We start from the raw sequence: 14,247 nt of genomic DNA, 5'->3' as shown, positions 1-14,247 counted from the left end.
CCAAATCACTCCTTCCCTCATCCCACCCCAAATTAATAATTATTTTTTTTAGGACAAGATTTAAATTTAATTTTCACCACTGTACAACATCTTCTTATACACCTAAAACAGTCTTTTGCTAGCTACAATAGCAAAAGCTGAACTTCTGATTCATGAAGGGTAAAAAAAAACTAAACTTAAACTCATTATATATAAAATTCAAAAAAAATTTAATGAAAAAATTTTAATGTTTTTCATACCACTTCAAAGGATCCGAAATAGAAGATGAAAAAAGCATAGATTATAGCAAGTTAAAAAGTTTTCTCTGTACAGTACAAAAAAAAAATTGTATTGGGGAAATAATTATTAAAAATTATAATAATAAAATACAATCTAAGTATTGGAAAAAAGTCTTCTACTTATTTAAATAATTAAAAGGAAAAGTTGCTTTTAAGCTGTCGTGACCCTTTAGCATACATCTAAGTTATTCTGGATTTTTTTTTCCCCTTCAAGGATGCTTTTTTCCCAAAGCCCACTTAAGCTTCGTTTTCTCTCAATTTGATGTAGTCTATTTCCGGGACTATAAAATAAAGCGCAGGCATTAGGAATTCATCTTTGTGTTTAATGTTCTGGTCTCGCCTTAAACGAATTCATCCTTGATGGATGCAACAGATCCACCGGTGGGTCCTCTCTAACAATTCCTCATCTGCCTGGCCTCGCTGTAGGTATTGTTCGGACTTACCCCGCTATGGGCTTCATTACACTAGATCGCTTCCGTCTGAACTATAAATCAGAATTCAAGCTTGAGAGCGGCTGCCACGGTCCAAACATGTGGCTGGTGGGTGTCATTGTCTTTTTCCTCTTCCCCATTCAAACCCTTCCTTCCTTGTCCCCTAAAGCCATCTTATCTAAAGGTCCTATCCTTCCCCGCTTTTATCTCGCCCCCCCACCCCTTAACCTCCGGTCTAGTTCTTCCAGGTCAGCCCAGTCGGATACCACATTACTCTGTTTTTCCCGTGGCGGAGGCGGAGAGATGTCAGAACAGGCTGCACCTCTCGCAAACCCCTTCTCGAGACTGTCAACAAGGGAACAACTTCAGCCTAGCTTCCCAAAGTACCACGCCAAACGACAAAGTTATGGAAATTACAAGACAGAACCCTTCCCACGCCCAATCCTGCCAAATCAGCTCCACCTCAATTTTCCACGCCAATAAACAACAGCTCCTCTTGCTGCCGCCTCACAAAGGGTGAGAGCCTGTCCGCACCGCACGGTCGGCCGACACAACCTGCTCTTCCCGAGTCGAGCCCGAGCGCAGCCGCCGGCCCCGGGCCGAGCTAACTAACTGCCCTTCCTCCTCCACCCTGCCTCTGCCCCCCATCCAGCCGAGTTACTGTCAACTCCAGCCAGGCGGCCGGGGCTCGGCGAGGGCTCCCCGAGGTTAGCGGCGCCGGCTCAGGGCGAGCCCCCAGCGACCCCACCTCCCGCGCCGGCGCCCCCCCCCCATTCCCCCACCCCCATCCCCGGCCTCCTCCCCACTCACCTAACGCCACCTCGCACGCTTTGCGCAGTTGGGAGTGATGCGCCTTCTTCACTTCCTTGTCGGCCAAAATCTTCTCCAGGGCCCGGGTCAGGAACATGTTCTTCGTCTTCTTCCCCTCATACATGGACGCAGAGAAGGAGGCGGCGGCTCGTCCGACCCGCGGCTCCCAGCGGCTGGAGGGGAGGAGGAGGGGGAGGAAAAGCGGAGAGAAAGGAGAGGGGGTGGAGGTGGGGAAGAGGAGGCGTGGAGGGCAGCGGCAGGATCAGGAAGGGGCGGGCGGCCGAGGAGCGCGGAGGTCGTCACCGCCCCCAGAGGGGCCGCGCCCGTGGGACCTCCGCTTCTCCCCGCCCGGGGGTCGTTTGCCGGCCACCCCGCTCCACTTGTCCCTCCGGCCCGGGGGCGGCGAGGGAGCCCAGCTCGGCGGCCGTCAGCCGGAGGCCGAGGGACGAGGCGGCGGCTCAGAGGCCCGGCGAGAGCAGGGCTGCCCTGGCTACTGTGGGGATTAGCACCCGCCGTGGCCGCGGACTGGCCTCCATCACCGCCGACCTGCCCCGGCCGCCATGTTGGGAGGAAACGACGCGTCACGCAGCGGCCGAACGGCTGCAGAGGAGGAAGCGGCGGCGGCAGCGTCGGCTGCCCAGAGCTGCCGCGGCGCCGGGAGGCAGGGGGCGGAGGGCGGCGCGGGAGGAGCGGCTCGAGCCGCAGCGCTACGGCGGCCCGGCGGGGCCTCGCCGCCTCCCGCGTTTGCCTGCAGGGCGGCGTGGGGCGTGGCGGGCGTCCTGCGGCGCCACGCGGGGCGCTTCGGGCTCCTCACTGGGGCTGCGCCCTGGCACCCGGAACCCCCGGGGCCGAAGCTCCTACTGAATGAATGGGTCTCCCAGCTGCGCTGCATCCACGTATCGGAAGTATATGGAGAGCCCCCCGGTGGGCGCGCGGCCCCTTCCGCTCCAGGGGTCACGGAAACAGCCGTCCGGCCCAGGTTCAGCCGCGCGGTCTTCACCTGGCACTCTCGATTTTCAGTTTCCTTACCAGCTGCACGAAACTGCTGTCCAGGTCCGTGCCCGCCGACTACCTCAGGATTCTCTCTTGGGAAGACTAAAACCAATCTGACAAGGATTGGGGACTGTTTCACTTTTTCATTTCTGTAGGATAAAAATCGGTAAACTCTAGGTTTCAGATCTCTACTGAATTGAGATTAAAGTTAAGGGAACAGGTGAATGCTTCTGATTGATGAGTTCCCTTAGAGCTCTATGCCATTAATACTAAGATTCGGCTCAGGACAGGAAAACTAGTTTCAGAATGGAAAAGCTCTAAGTACAGATGTTACCGCAGACACACGTGTCTGCTTAAATACTAAAGAAGAATTCAGATGTCTACAATGTTTCATTCAGAACAGAAAATGATAAAGAATACCATTAAACTATATGCAAATAATTTACATGGTGATCTAGGTGCATATCTCCAAGTTCAAAGCTACTGTGTGGCTGTTATCAACCACACGCCCCAAACTGTTACACACTGTTAGACTGTGTCTCTCACAGTTCTGGTCTATTCGATCCTCTTGACTGTGGACTTGTCCTAATGCAACCATCCAAATTCAAAAATGGAGAGTCTGGGAGTTCGCGTCGTGGCTCAGTGAAAATGAACCTGATTAGCATCTATGAGGATGCTGGTTCAATCCCTGGCCTTGCTCAGTGGGTTAAGGATCCGCATTGCTGTGAGCTGTGGTGTAGGCCATCTCCTATTGATTGGACCCCTAGCCTGGGAACCTGTATATGCCGCCGGTATGGCCCTGATCTGGCATTGCTGTGGTTGTGTGGGCCAGCGGCTACAGCTCCAATTTGAGTGACAAGATTTGGGACAGTCTAAAAACCACGGGAAATAAAAATGGAAACCTTGAGAATGATCCTAATTAAAATGAACAAATTATTATTATTTTTTTTCATCTACACCTGAGGCATACAGAAGTTCCCTGGCGGGGGACTGAATCCGAGCCGCACCTGCAACCTCTGTCACAGCTGTGGCAATGCTGGATCCTCAACTCACCGTGCCATGGCAGGAACCCCTACATTAATTTTTCTAAACTTTCTTGTCCTGAGAAATCTGTAAATTCAACTAATTTTACTCTAAAGACTATTTCTAGATTCCTAGAATTTAAAGATTCAGTATACTAGATCAAATATAATACTAATTTCTAGGTACACTTGTAGATTATAAAGTTTTTTAGAACAAGCTCCATTCCAAATTTATCTTTTTTTCTTCATAATGCGGGTGTTCTGTCGCAGGTACTGTGGAAGATGCTGGTTGATCACCAAATCCATTTACTCTTCTTTCCTTTGCACAAACATAAATTGTGTTCCCTAGTCTGTCTTCCAGTTAAATGTAACCATCCAGATTTAGCTCAATAAAAAAAGAAAAAAAAAAATAGAGTTCCTGTCGTGACTCAGTGAAAACGAATCTGACCAGCATTCATAAGGACACAGGTTTGATCCCTGGCCTTGATCAGTGGGTTAAGGATCTGGCATTGCCATGAGTTGTGGTGTAGGTTGCAGACATGGCTGCGATCTGGCATTGCTGTGGTTGTGTGGGCCAGCGGCTACAGCTCCAATTTGACCCCTAGCCTGGGATCCTCCATATGCGGCAGGTGTGGACTTAAAAAGCAAGAGAGAAAAAAAATATCCTCCACAAGCAGATTTTCATGCCCTTTCCCTTCTGTGGCTGCATGCTAAAGATGGCAAAGCCTGGGTCCCTGAATTACCATGTGGTGGAGAACCAGCCAATCAAGAATGCTCATTCTGGACTTTAGGTGGGCAAAGTAAACTCAAGTTATGTTTAGCAGCTAACTTAATCCTAAACAATACACTTGGCATTCATTAATGAATAATACAGAAATCTTAGCACTTAAACAGGGTATACTACATAGCACATATCACAATCTGTAGTCATCTTGTCTGCTTACTTGATTCTTATCTGTTAGCCTCAAGAGAAAGACCTCATCTGTCTATTCATTTCCATATGCCTAGCATCTAGTATAGTAATGCCATAAAGAAGGCTTTTGGTATAAACTTCTTGAATAGAAACTTGGGTGCATGAAAGACACTGGGCTAAGTCAGGATTACACTGCATTTAAGAGTTTACGGTATATAACAGAGAAAAAGATTAAACAAGCATGTCACCAGTGAACATATAATTACAAGTGTATACAGTATGATTTAAGTGCTCTGAAGAGATCCACTTTAGATTTTGGATTCAGAGATACTTCCCTGAAGAAGCAACATTTAAAACTGAGGCCTGGGAGTTCCTGCTGTTACTCAGCGAGCTAAAACCCGACATAGTGTCTGTGAGGATGCAGGTTCCAAATCTGGCCTCACTCCGTGGGTTAAGGATCTGACATTGCTGCAGGTGGCTGTGTAGGTCACAGATGGCTGCTTGGACCTGGCATTGCTGTGGCTGTGGCATAGGCCTCAGCTGCCACTCCCATTCAACTCCTAGCCCGGAACTTCCATGTGCCACAGATGCTACTGTAAAAACAAAAGAATTAATAAAAACTGAGGCCTGAACGAAAAGTAGAAATGAGTCAAATTAAGTTAGGAAAAAACTTTCCTGGCAGCCTCTTGGAGTTGAGAGAAAGCTTGTCAAGTTTCAGGAACCAAAATAAGTTAGCATGGCTGAAAGTTATCAAGAAGGAAATGGTGCCAGTAAAGATAAAGAGGGAACCAGGAACCAGATCATACAGAAGCTTGAAGTCCAGGTTAAGGGTTTGGAGTTATTGGGTTTGAGGTTCTATTGCTATCCCAAAAACATTAGAAATCTATTGAAGGATGAAGTAGGGAGTGAAGTGATCAAAGTGATGATTTAAAAGTAGTCCTTGGAGTTCCCGTTGTGGCACAGTGGTTAACAAATCCGACTAGGAACCATGAGGTTGGGTTAAGGATCCGGCGTTGCCGTGAGCTGTGGTGCAGTTTGCAGACGCTGCTCGGATCCCTCGTTGCTATGGCTCTGGCGTAGGCCAGTGGCTACAGCTCTGATTAGACTAGCCTGGGAACCTCTATATGCCATGGGAGCTGCTCAAGAAAAGGCAAAAAGACAAAAAAAAAAAAAAAAAAAAAAAAAAGTAGTCCTTGTGTGGAGAATGAATTGGAGACGAGTGGGTGTCGGCAGAACAGTGAGTAAAGAATTACAAGGCAGCATGGTCTAGGCTGGTGTCCAGGACCATCATTCCAAATGGGGCTGGACTTAAGCCCCAGCATCTGCCCAAGGGAAGGGGCTGCTTTTTCTGATCTGCATAAATGTTAGAGAGACTGAGTGAGGGCCATGGAACTGGAGCTAAGTGGACAGATTTCAGATTTACTTTAGCGGCAGAATAGACAGGATTTTGTGATGAATTGGAGTGAAAATAAAGGAAAAGAGATGGCAATGAATGTCCTGTTTCTGACCAGGACCTGGGAATGAGTAGAAATGTTGTTTGTGGAGACAGCCCAGGCCTGGAGAGAGGGGACAGTTTTCAGTTTCAGAAGAATCAACTCCTCAGAGATAAAACCTGACTGTTTCGGAAGGAAAGGCCTCCACCCTCCTTTCCCCCAGAGGACAATCCAGCCTCCTCCTTCGCTGAGTGTAAGACTTCACGCAAAAGATGGTGGTGATGCAAGGGTTGGTGTGCAGCCTCAGAATGTGGGTACTCTCAACCAACTCGAAACTCAAGAAGGTAATTCTTACCTGCCTGGGGCAAAATAAAGCTGATGTCCTTGGAAGATAAAGGGAGGGATAATATTTTTGTCTTTTCTTCACAATTATGGGAGATGGGAGGAAGAGATGCCAGGTTCAGTCAATTTTCACACTCAAATATACCAAAATTTGAGTATAATTTCCTGTAATAGGTTTCCTTTTATTTATTTATTTATTTTGTTTTTGGCCACACCCACAGCATGTAGAAGTTCCCAGGCCAAGGATCAAACCCACGCCACAGTGCAACCTGCCCCACAGCTGCAGCAGCTGCAGCAGCACTGGGTCCTTAACCCCCTGCACTACACCTGAACTTCCTCCTTTTATTATTATTGTCATTGCTTGGTACTTAATCTAATCTACTTAAATTAAAAAATTCGATTTCAGTATTTACTTGCTTTTGACTTGTTTTCAAAACATTCAAACTCTACAAATGCTTATCATCCTCTAAATTTTAAAATATATTTTTCTGGAGTTCCCATTATGGCTCAGTAAAAATGAACCTGACTAGTATCCATGAGGATGTGAGTTTGATCCCTTGCCTCACTCAGTGGGTTAACCATCTGGCATTGCCGTAAGCTGTAGTGTAGGTTGCAGGCCCAGCTTGGATCTGGCATTGCTGTGGCTATGGTGTAGGCTGGCCTGGGAACGTCCATATGCCACACCTGCGGCCCTAAAACAGCAAATATACATATATATTTTTTTTTCTTTCTCCATTTTTGCCTCTGTCTGCAATCTCATCTTCCTATCATTTAACTACTGTCATCATTTTCCCTTTCATCTATAACTTCGCTGAATATTAGCTGCCATAACTTTTCTTTTTGGATAATATCCCCACTTTGTTTCCAAATCATTAAATAATATCAAACAATAAAAGAGTGACCCGAGTTTTAGGGTCTTGGTTGGTGTGCTTTATCATCCTTTTAAATCTAGCTATGAGGTCAGTGTAACATGAAAATTGAATAAAATCTGAATAAAAATTTAATTAATGCTGAGTACATCTGATTGACGTTAAAAGCCAAGATTAGTTGACATCAAAAATAGCAACATATTCACTGGACTGAAAAAAACTATGATGCCTCCATAATCTTTCAAATGAACCCTAAATTCCATTAGCTTTCGAAACATTCTATAATCTGACCCTTCCCGACTTTCCACCTAATGTCTCAATGGTAATGGCATTAACATTTATATAGGGTTCATTACAAGCCAGGCACAATAACTCAAATTAAGAAGTTTCCATTATTATCTCTGATTTATACATGAAGAAACTGAGATGCAGAGAATTTAGATAACTTGTGCACATTAATATGTGGTGGAGCCAGGATTCCAATTTGGAAAGTCTGGCTCCAAACGCTAAACAACCGTTATACTGCCCCTCCAAACAGTCTTTCCTTGTTACCTCTTTCCCTGCTCCCTCCCACCTCTACTAAAAACAGATATAGGTACTCAAGTTCCAGCCCATTCCTCCTTCAAACCCACACCTTCCTTCCTTTCATCCCCACACCACACGTCCATACAGACACCAGGCTTTCCTGCACATGTGTGCCCTGGTTCATCATTGAGAAATCTAGAGCGCCCACCACCCCCTTTCTTTGATTTGCTCTCCCCAAAGTCTTCCCCACCTTCAGAGCCTCTTGGAAATCATCCCCTTCTCTAAGTTTTCTCCTTTTACCTCCAACAGTGACAATCCCAACTTTTTCTAGCCTTTTATAGCTTTCTGTATCTCGTACTTAGATATTGATACCTAATTATATAGCCATGAGAGTGTTAATCAGACTGCACATTTTTGAAGACCAGAGCTACAAGAAAGGATAAAACAAGGAAACATTGGTTAAATAGAAACATAGCAGTTTTGCTGAGACCATGATAATGACATGACTAACATAAGAAAAGCCATCTCCAAAGTAAGTCAGGTGTGTGCTTTCTTGCTTTTCATTTAATAGGGCTTGTATGATAATTTGATATTCTTCATTTATCAGCCTGCTTGTTTTCATCTTGTTTATTAAGGAAGTAAGTGAATAAAATGTGTCCTCAATCTCAGAGGTCCTGCTCACTGTTTTGAAGAAAAATTTCAAAACACTGAATGGGGCACGTAGAGTCATAGTAGATTGAAGAATTTGATTTAGAAAGAAAAGAAGAGCAAGCAAATTTTTATTAAGTAAGAGACTATAATGTATTTGATAATCAAAGTGAAGTTTCAAAAAACAAAAAAAAAAAAAAATGAAAGTTCCCGTTGTGGCACATTGGAAACAAATCCAACTAGTATCCATGAGGATGCAGGTTCCATCCCTTGCCTCGCTCAGTGGGTCAAGGATCCAGCATTGCCATGAGCTGTGGTGTAGGTTGCAGACTCGGCTCGGATTTGGCAATTCTGCAGCTGTTACGTAGGCCAGGTAGGCCAGCAGCTGCAGCTCCGATTCTACCCCTAACCTGGGAACTTCCACATGCTGCACCTGCAGCCCTAAAAAAAAAAAAAAAAAAAAAGAAACGAAAAAGAAATTAGAATGTTGTAGAAAAAAATTTCAAATCCAGAGCTGGAAGTTGGAAGTAATAGACTTTTCCATAAATTTTAAATCATCAAGTGCTAAATCCTCACAGAATAATAAAACATAGCATAAGCACTTAGTGTCCTTAAAATTTCCAAGTTATATAATTCTCTAGAGGGGTGGAAAGTACTTACTTTCAATCCATGGTACTGTTCTCTTTTTTCCGTGTATACATTATTATAATTTTTCCTGTAAAATCTCACTAATGATAGCTACTACTCAGGTGTTTATTTTGTATGAAGCTCTTGACAAGCATTAACTCATTTAATTCTTACAACTCAGAATATGTTATTATTCTTTTTTTTAGAGATGGAGAGTTCCCTTGTGGCACAGTGGGTTAAGGAGCAGGCATAGTCACTGCAGTAGTCTGAGTCACTGCCATGGCATGAGTTCAGTCCCTGCCAGGGAACTTCCACTTGCTGTGAATGTGGCCAAAAAACAAACAACAAATGAGGGGGAAAAGTTAGAGAAGTTAATTTCCCAAGGTTATAGAACTAAATATAAATTTGTCACTTGCCAAAGTTCATGCATGCTCTTAGCCATTGTTCTATCCCATTCTTCTCCTCTTCCCTCTCGCCCCCTTCCCCACCTTCCCCTCCCCCTTCTCCCCCTCCTTCTTCTTCTTCCTCCTTTTTTTTCTTTTCAGGCCACACCCAAGGCACATGGATGTTCCCAGATTAGGAACATCCATGTGCCTCAGCAACAGCAATGCGGGATCCAAGCCATGTCTGCAACCTACACCACAGCTCATGGCAACATCAGATCCTTAACCCACTGAGTGAGGCCAGGGATTGAACCTGCAACCTCTTGATTCCTAATGAGATTCATTTCTGCTGCACCAGGTCATGAACTCCTGCAAATGCGTTTTGACCAATATTGTAGCATAATGATATTAAGGCCCACATCTTTTCTTTCCTTTGAAATTTCTCTCAACAACTGGTACATATTAGTGACTAAGTGGGCATTAATTTTCTGGAGGTCAGGTTTTTCAAAAAGAAATTAAAATGGCAGAGTTCTAATTGTGATGAGTCAGTGGGTTAAGATCCTGACTAGTATCTATGAGGTCGCAGGCTTAATCCCTGGCCTAGCTCAGTGGGTTGAGGATCCAGTTTTGCCACCAGCTTCGGGATAAGTCACAGATGCAACTCAGATCCCACATTCCTGTGGCTGTGGCATAGGTCCACAGCTGCAGCTCCAATTCGACCCCTAGCCTGAGAACTCCCATGTGTCACAGGTGCAGCCCTAAAAAAAAAAGTTGGAGTTCCCATTGTGGCTCAGGGGTTAAGAACCTGACAGTGTCCATGAGGATGTAAATTCGAACTCTGACCTCACTTGGTGGGTTAAAGATCTGGCATTGCCACAAGCTGTGATGTATGTAGCTGTAGGTTTGAGCTTGAAACTTGGATCTGGCATTGCTGTGGCTGTGGCATAGGCCGGCAGCTGCAGATCTGTTTTGACCCCTAGACTGGGAACATCCATATGCCGAAAGTGTGGCTATAAAAAGAAAAAAAATGTTGAAAATATCAAGTTCCAGAGAGCATGTGGAACAATTTGAACCCACATTGTTGGGAGAAATACAAAATGTACCCATCAACTCTTGGGAAAGAGTTTGGTAGTTTCTTATAAAGTTAAACACATAGCATGTGAAAAAGCAATACCATCCTAGGATATTTACCCTAGGGAAATGAAAAGTTATGTTCACATATGTTTGTGGAAATTCTATTCATACTCACTAAAACCTGATAACATCTCATATATCTTTCATTGAGTAAATGGATAAACAGTGGTACAGCTATATAGTGGAATAGTACTCAGCAATGCAAAAGAAAAAATTATTGATAGATGTGACAACTTGGATGGGTCTCAAGGACATTAAGCAGTCTTAAAAAGTTTCATATCATATGTTTCATTCTTCTGACCTTTTCAAAAAGGCAAAACTACCGGTACGAAAAACATCAGTGTTCATCAGCTGTTGTGTATGGAGGTAGGATGGTGTCTCTAAGGGTATAGGGGTATAGCATAAGGCAGGGTTTTGTTTTGTTTTTGCTTTTTCTTCTATTCAGGCCACTCTTGTGGCATATGGGCATATGAAAGTTCCCTGCCTAGTGGTCCAAGCAAGCCGCATATTCAACCTACACTACAGCTTGCAGATCCTTAACCCACTGAGTGAGGCCAGGGATTGAACTTGCATCCTCACAGAGAGTATGTTGTGTTATTATATTAACCCACTGAGCCACAACAGGAACTCCGGGGAGGGTTTCCTTTTGTTCAGTTTTGTCTCTTTTGGGGGCGTGGTTGGGTGAGGGGTGTGACAATGGTAGAAATATTCTATATTCTGATTAGGGTAGTGGTGTTATGAATCTATACACACGTGTTGAAATTCATAGAAATGTTCACTGAAAAAAAGCCTATTTTACTGTATGATAATTCAAAAAACCCTCTACTTTTAACAAATATCAATTTTACTTCTATGAGACTAAATTAGAACATACCTGATATAAGATAGATATACATGACTTATTCTGGAGATTTTTAGGTAATTGAAAGAAACACAGTCTTGTTATATCGAGCAGTAGAAAAATTTAAGTAGGACTTGGGGAAGGAGGATCTGGTTAGTAAAGAGGCTAAATCATCCAGCTAGGCCATGAATGGAATTTTCTGGATAATTACACAGAAGCCCACTCAACTCTAAGCAAGCAAGACTCTTGAAGTGCATAAATAATTCTACTGCAATAAATTACATTTTCTGAAACTCTCCATGAGCACTTACTTTCAGAGCTCATTTTAGTGATTTACCACTGTTTCAACCTGAGTTTCTGCAATTCCTTACATGCTGGAAGATGTCAACACTGTTTTCTTTTTAAGGTAATTATCACTGATGTATAGCTAAGTAACATCTCTTAATTTTTTTAAATAGTTAAGAAAATTTGCATTTGTTCTAGGAGTAATAACAATTTAGTCTTTATCTTGTGTATAAATGTTTCCTCTGTGGCTGGAAAAGTGGATTATGATTTATTTTCATTTGCAGTTTTTAGACTCGTCAGTTCCAGTTATACTAATTTAAAGCTACTTTTTGAGATTAGTTAAACTGTGGCACATCCATCTAATGGCATACTCCATAGCCATAATAAAGAATGAGAATGCTTTTAATGTACTGATATGAAATGATCTCTAATATGTATTAGGTGTAAAAAAAAAAGCAAAATTCAGAATAGTAGGCGCAATACTATTTGATTTGTGCAAAAATGGGGGACATGTTTATACACATACATACACATGCCCATACATGTGTATTACAGAATTTGCTTTGTTTCTAGAACAATACAGAAGTGGGGAATTAGGTGTTCAAGGGTAAGAGTTGGGCTATGTCATGGATGACCATTTTATATCTTTTCTATTTTCAACCCTGTAAATGCACTGCTTATTACAAAATAAAACAAAAAGTATTCTGTTTTCAGAGAGTATCTGGGTAACTTATTAAAACAAAAACAAAAACAAAACAAAACAAAACAAACCAATTGCCTAGAAAAAGAGGAAAAATAATTCAGCTTCCATCTTGGGGCCCACATTCCCACTCAATGAAGAATAAATTTCTCATTGCACACATTTCTCTCATGTTTTTCCTTCACAAAATATCTAAAGTGTATAGAATACCTTGAATACTCTAATATCCTGATATGCAAGGAGTTCCCGTTGTGGATCGGTGGAAACAAACCCAACCAGGATCCATGAGGATTTGGGTTCTATCCCTGGCGCCAATCAGTGGGTTAAGGATCTGGCATTGCCCTGAGCTGTGATGTAAGTTGCAGACATGGCTCATATCTGGTGTTGCTGTGGCTGTGGTGTAGGCTGGCATCTGCAGCTCCGATTTGACCCCTAGCCTGGGAACTTCCATATTCCATGCGTGTGGCCCTAAAAAGAAAAATAAATAAATAAATAAATAAATACCTTGCTATTCAAGATATTTTCTGAGTACTGGTAGCATTGGGAGCTGGCTAGAAATCCTTGTGCCCCACCCAAAACCTACCAAATCAGAATCAGCACTTGAACAAGATCCCCCCGTGGATTTATGTGCAACTTAAAGTGTGAGAGAATATGCTCCAACAGGCAGGGTGGGGTTGGAGGAAGACAATGCCAATAGCCCTAGGATATTAGGCAAACTGCTGGTCTATCAGGTCAGAGAAAGGTCATAGAACAGACTTTGTGAAGTTTATTGAAAAACCAAAGGTCAGTGGGTTAAGGATCTGGCATTGCCATGAGCTGTGGTGTAGGTCAAAGATTCGGCTCTGATCTCGTGTTGCTGTGGCTCTGGCGTAGGCCGGCGGCTACAGCTCCGATTGGACCCCTAGCTTGGGAACCTCTATATGCCGAGGGAGCGGCCCTAGAAAAGGCAAAAAAACAACAAATAAATAAATAGAAAAACCAAAAGGAATCTTAGAAAGAGCCTAGAACTTAAGGTCAAGAGGGAAATCCCAGCTCCTGGGTGTAAATAACAAGGCAATATATTGTCTATTTAATTTGAATAACCAGGATTCTAATAAAATCATCGTTGGAGACCCCCCAAAGAGTTGCATCCATTAGCTGTTTCAGCCAAACCAAGATAAGCTAAAACTCTTGGTAAGCATCTACCCACCTTCAAATCTCCTTGCTTCTAGCCTTCCCTCCACCAACACCCATTCCACCAGTATTTCTCTAATAAGAATGACTCTTCTGGAGTTCCCGTCGTGGCGCAGTGGTTAACGAATCCGACTAGGAACCATGAGGTTGCGGGTTCGGTCCCTGCCCTTGCTCAGTGGGTTAACGATCCGGCGTTGCCGTGAGCTGTGGTGTAGGTTGCAGACGCGGCTCGGATCCCGTGTTGCTGTGGCTCTGGCGTAGGCCGGTGCCTACAGCTCCGATTCGACCCCTAGCCTGGGAACCTCCATATGCCGCGGGAGCGGCCCAAGAAATAGCAACAACAACAACAACAACAACAACAACAAAAAGAATGACTCTTCTGATAGGGAGGTCAAATCGCATCACTCCTGCAATCGCCCTTCAGTAGCTCCCCGCTGCACTCAGAGTAAGAGGCAACGTCCTAAGGTGCACCTGTGTGCTATGCTTAATGCCCCTCCCCCACCACCACTCAACCACCCTCTCTTTGGCTGACTCAGCTCCAGTCACCTGGCCTCTTTGCTCTTTCCTGAACTGGTCAAGCATGCTCTGCTTCCAGATCTTTGTGCCTGTTCCCTCTGCCTAGGATCCTCTTCCTTCAGAGAATCCAAGGCGCACTTCATGCCTCTGCTCCAGCATCATCTGAAAATGAGGCTGTTCCTGACCACCCTATAGGAAATAGCCACGTCCCCCTCAATCAGCTTTATTTTCCCCTTATACTTACCATTTCTCACACTATTTATTGCTTTGATTTTTGTTATGTTTTTGCTTTCCTCTCTAGAATATAAGCTCTATTATATATTC

General features: G+C 44.0%; 1 protein-coding gene across 5 annotated transcripts in view; it reads right to left on the bottom strand.

Annotated features, from left to right (window-relative positions):
* The window catches only part of ARFGEF1 (ADP ribosylation factor guanine nucleotide exchange factor 1), a 147,712-nt gene extending 145,532 nt beyond the window's left edge, over positions 1-2,180 (bottom strand). For 2 of the 5 annotated variants that reach the window (XR_002343274.2, XM_001928010.8), the window contains exon 1: positions 1,520-2,180. Coding sequence is in view for 1 of the 5 variants with exons in the window: in XM_001928010.8 (XP_001928045.2) it covers positions 1,520-1,643 (124 nt within the window). In the remaining 4 variants the exon portion in view is untranslated. Of the gene's footprint in view, positions 1-721; positions 890-1,519 lie in introns of those variants that run through there. The other 3 variants (XR_014843708.1, XM_085022218.1, XM_085022219.1) reach the window with 2 other exon arrangements.
* Between the last annotated feature and the right edge of the window lie 12,067 nt (positions 2,181-14,247).

Source organism: Sus scrofa, chromosome 4 (genome assembly GCF_054392235.1).
Source record: "Sus scrofa isolate SSC_HxYL_T2T_F1_AM1 chromosome 4, Sscrofa_HxYL_maternal_Yorkshire_Landrace_v2.0, whole genome shotgun sequence".
NCBI lineage: Eukaryota > Metazoa > Chordata > Mammalia > Artiodactyla > Suidae > Sus > Sus scrofa.
The sequence above is the reverse complement of the archived record's forward strand: the minus strand, read 5'-3'. Positions and strand labels throughout refer to the sequence as shown.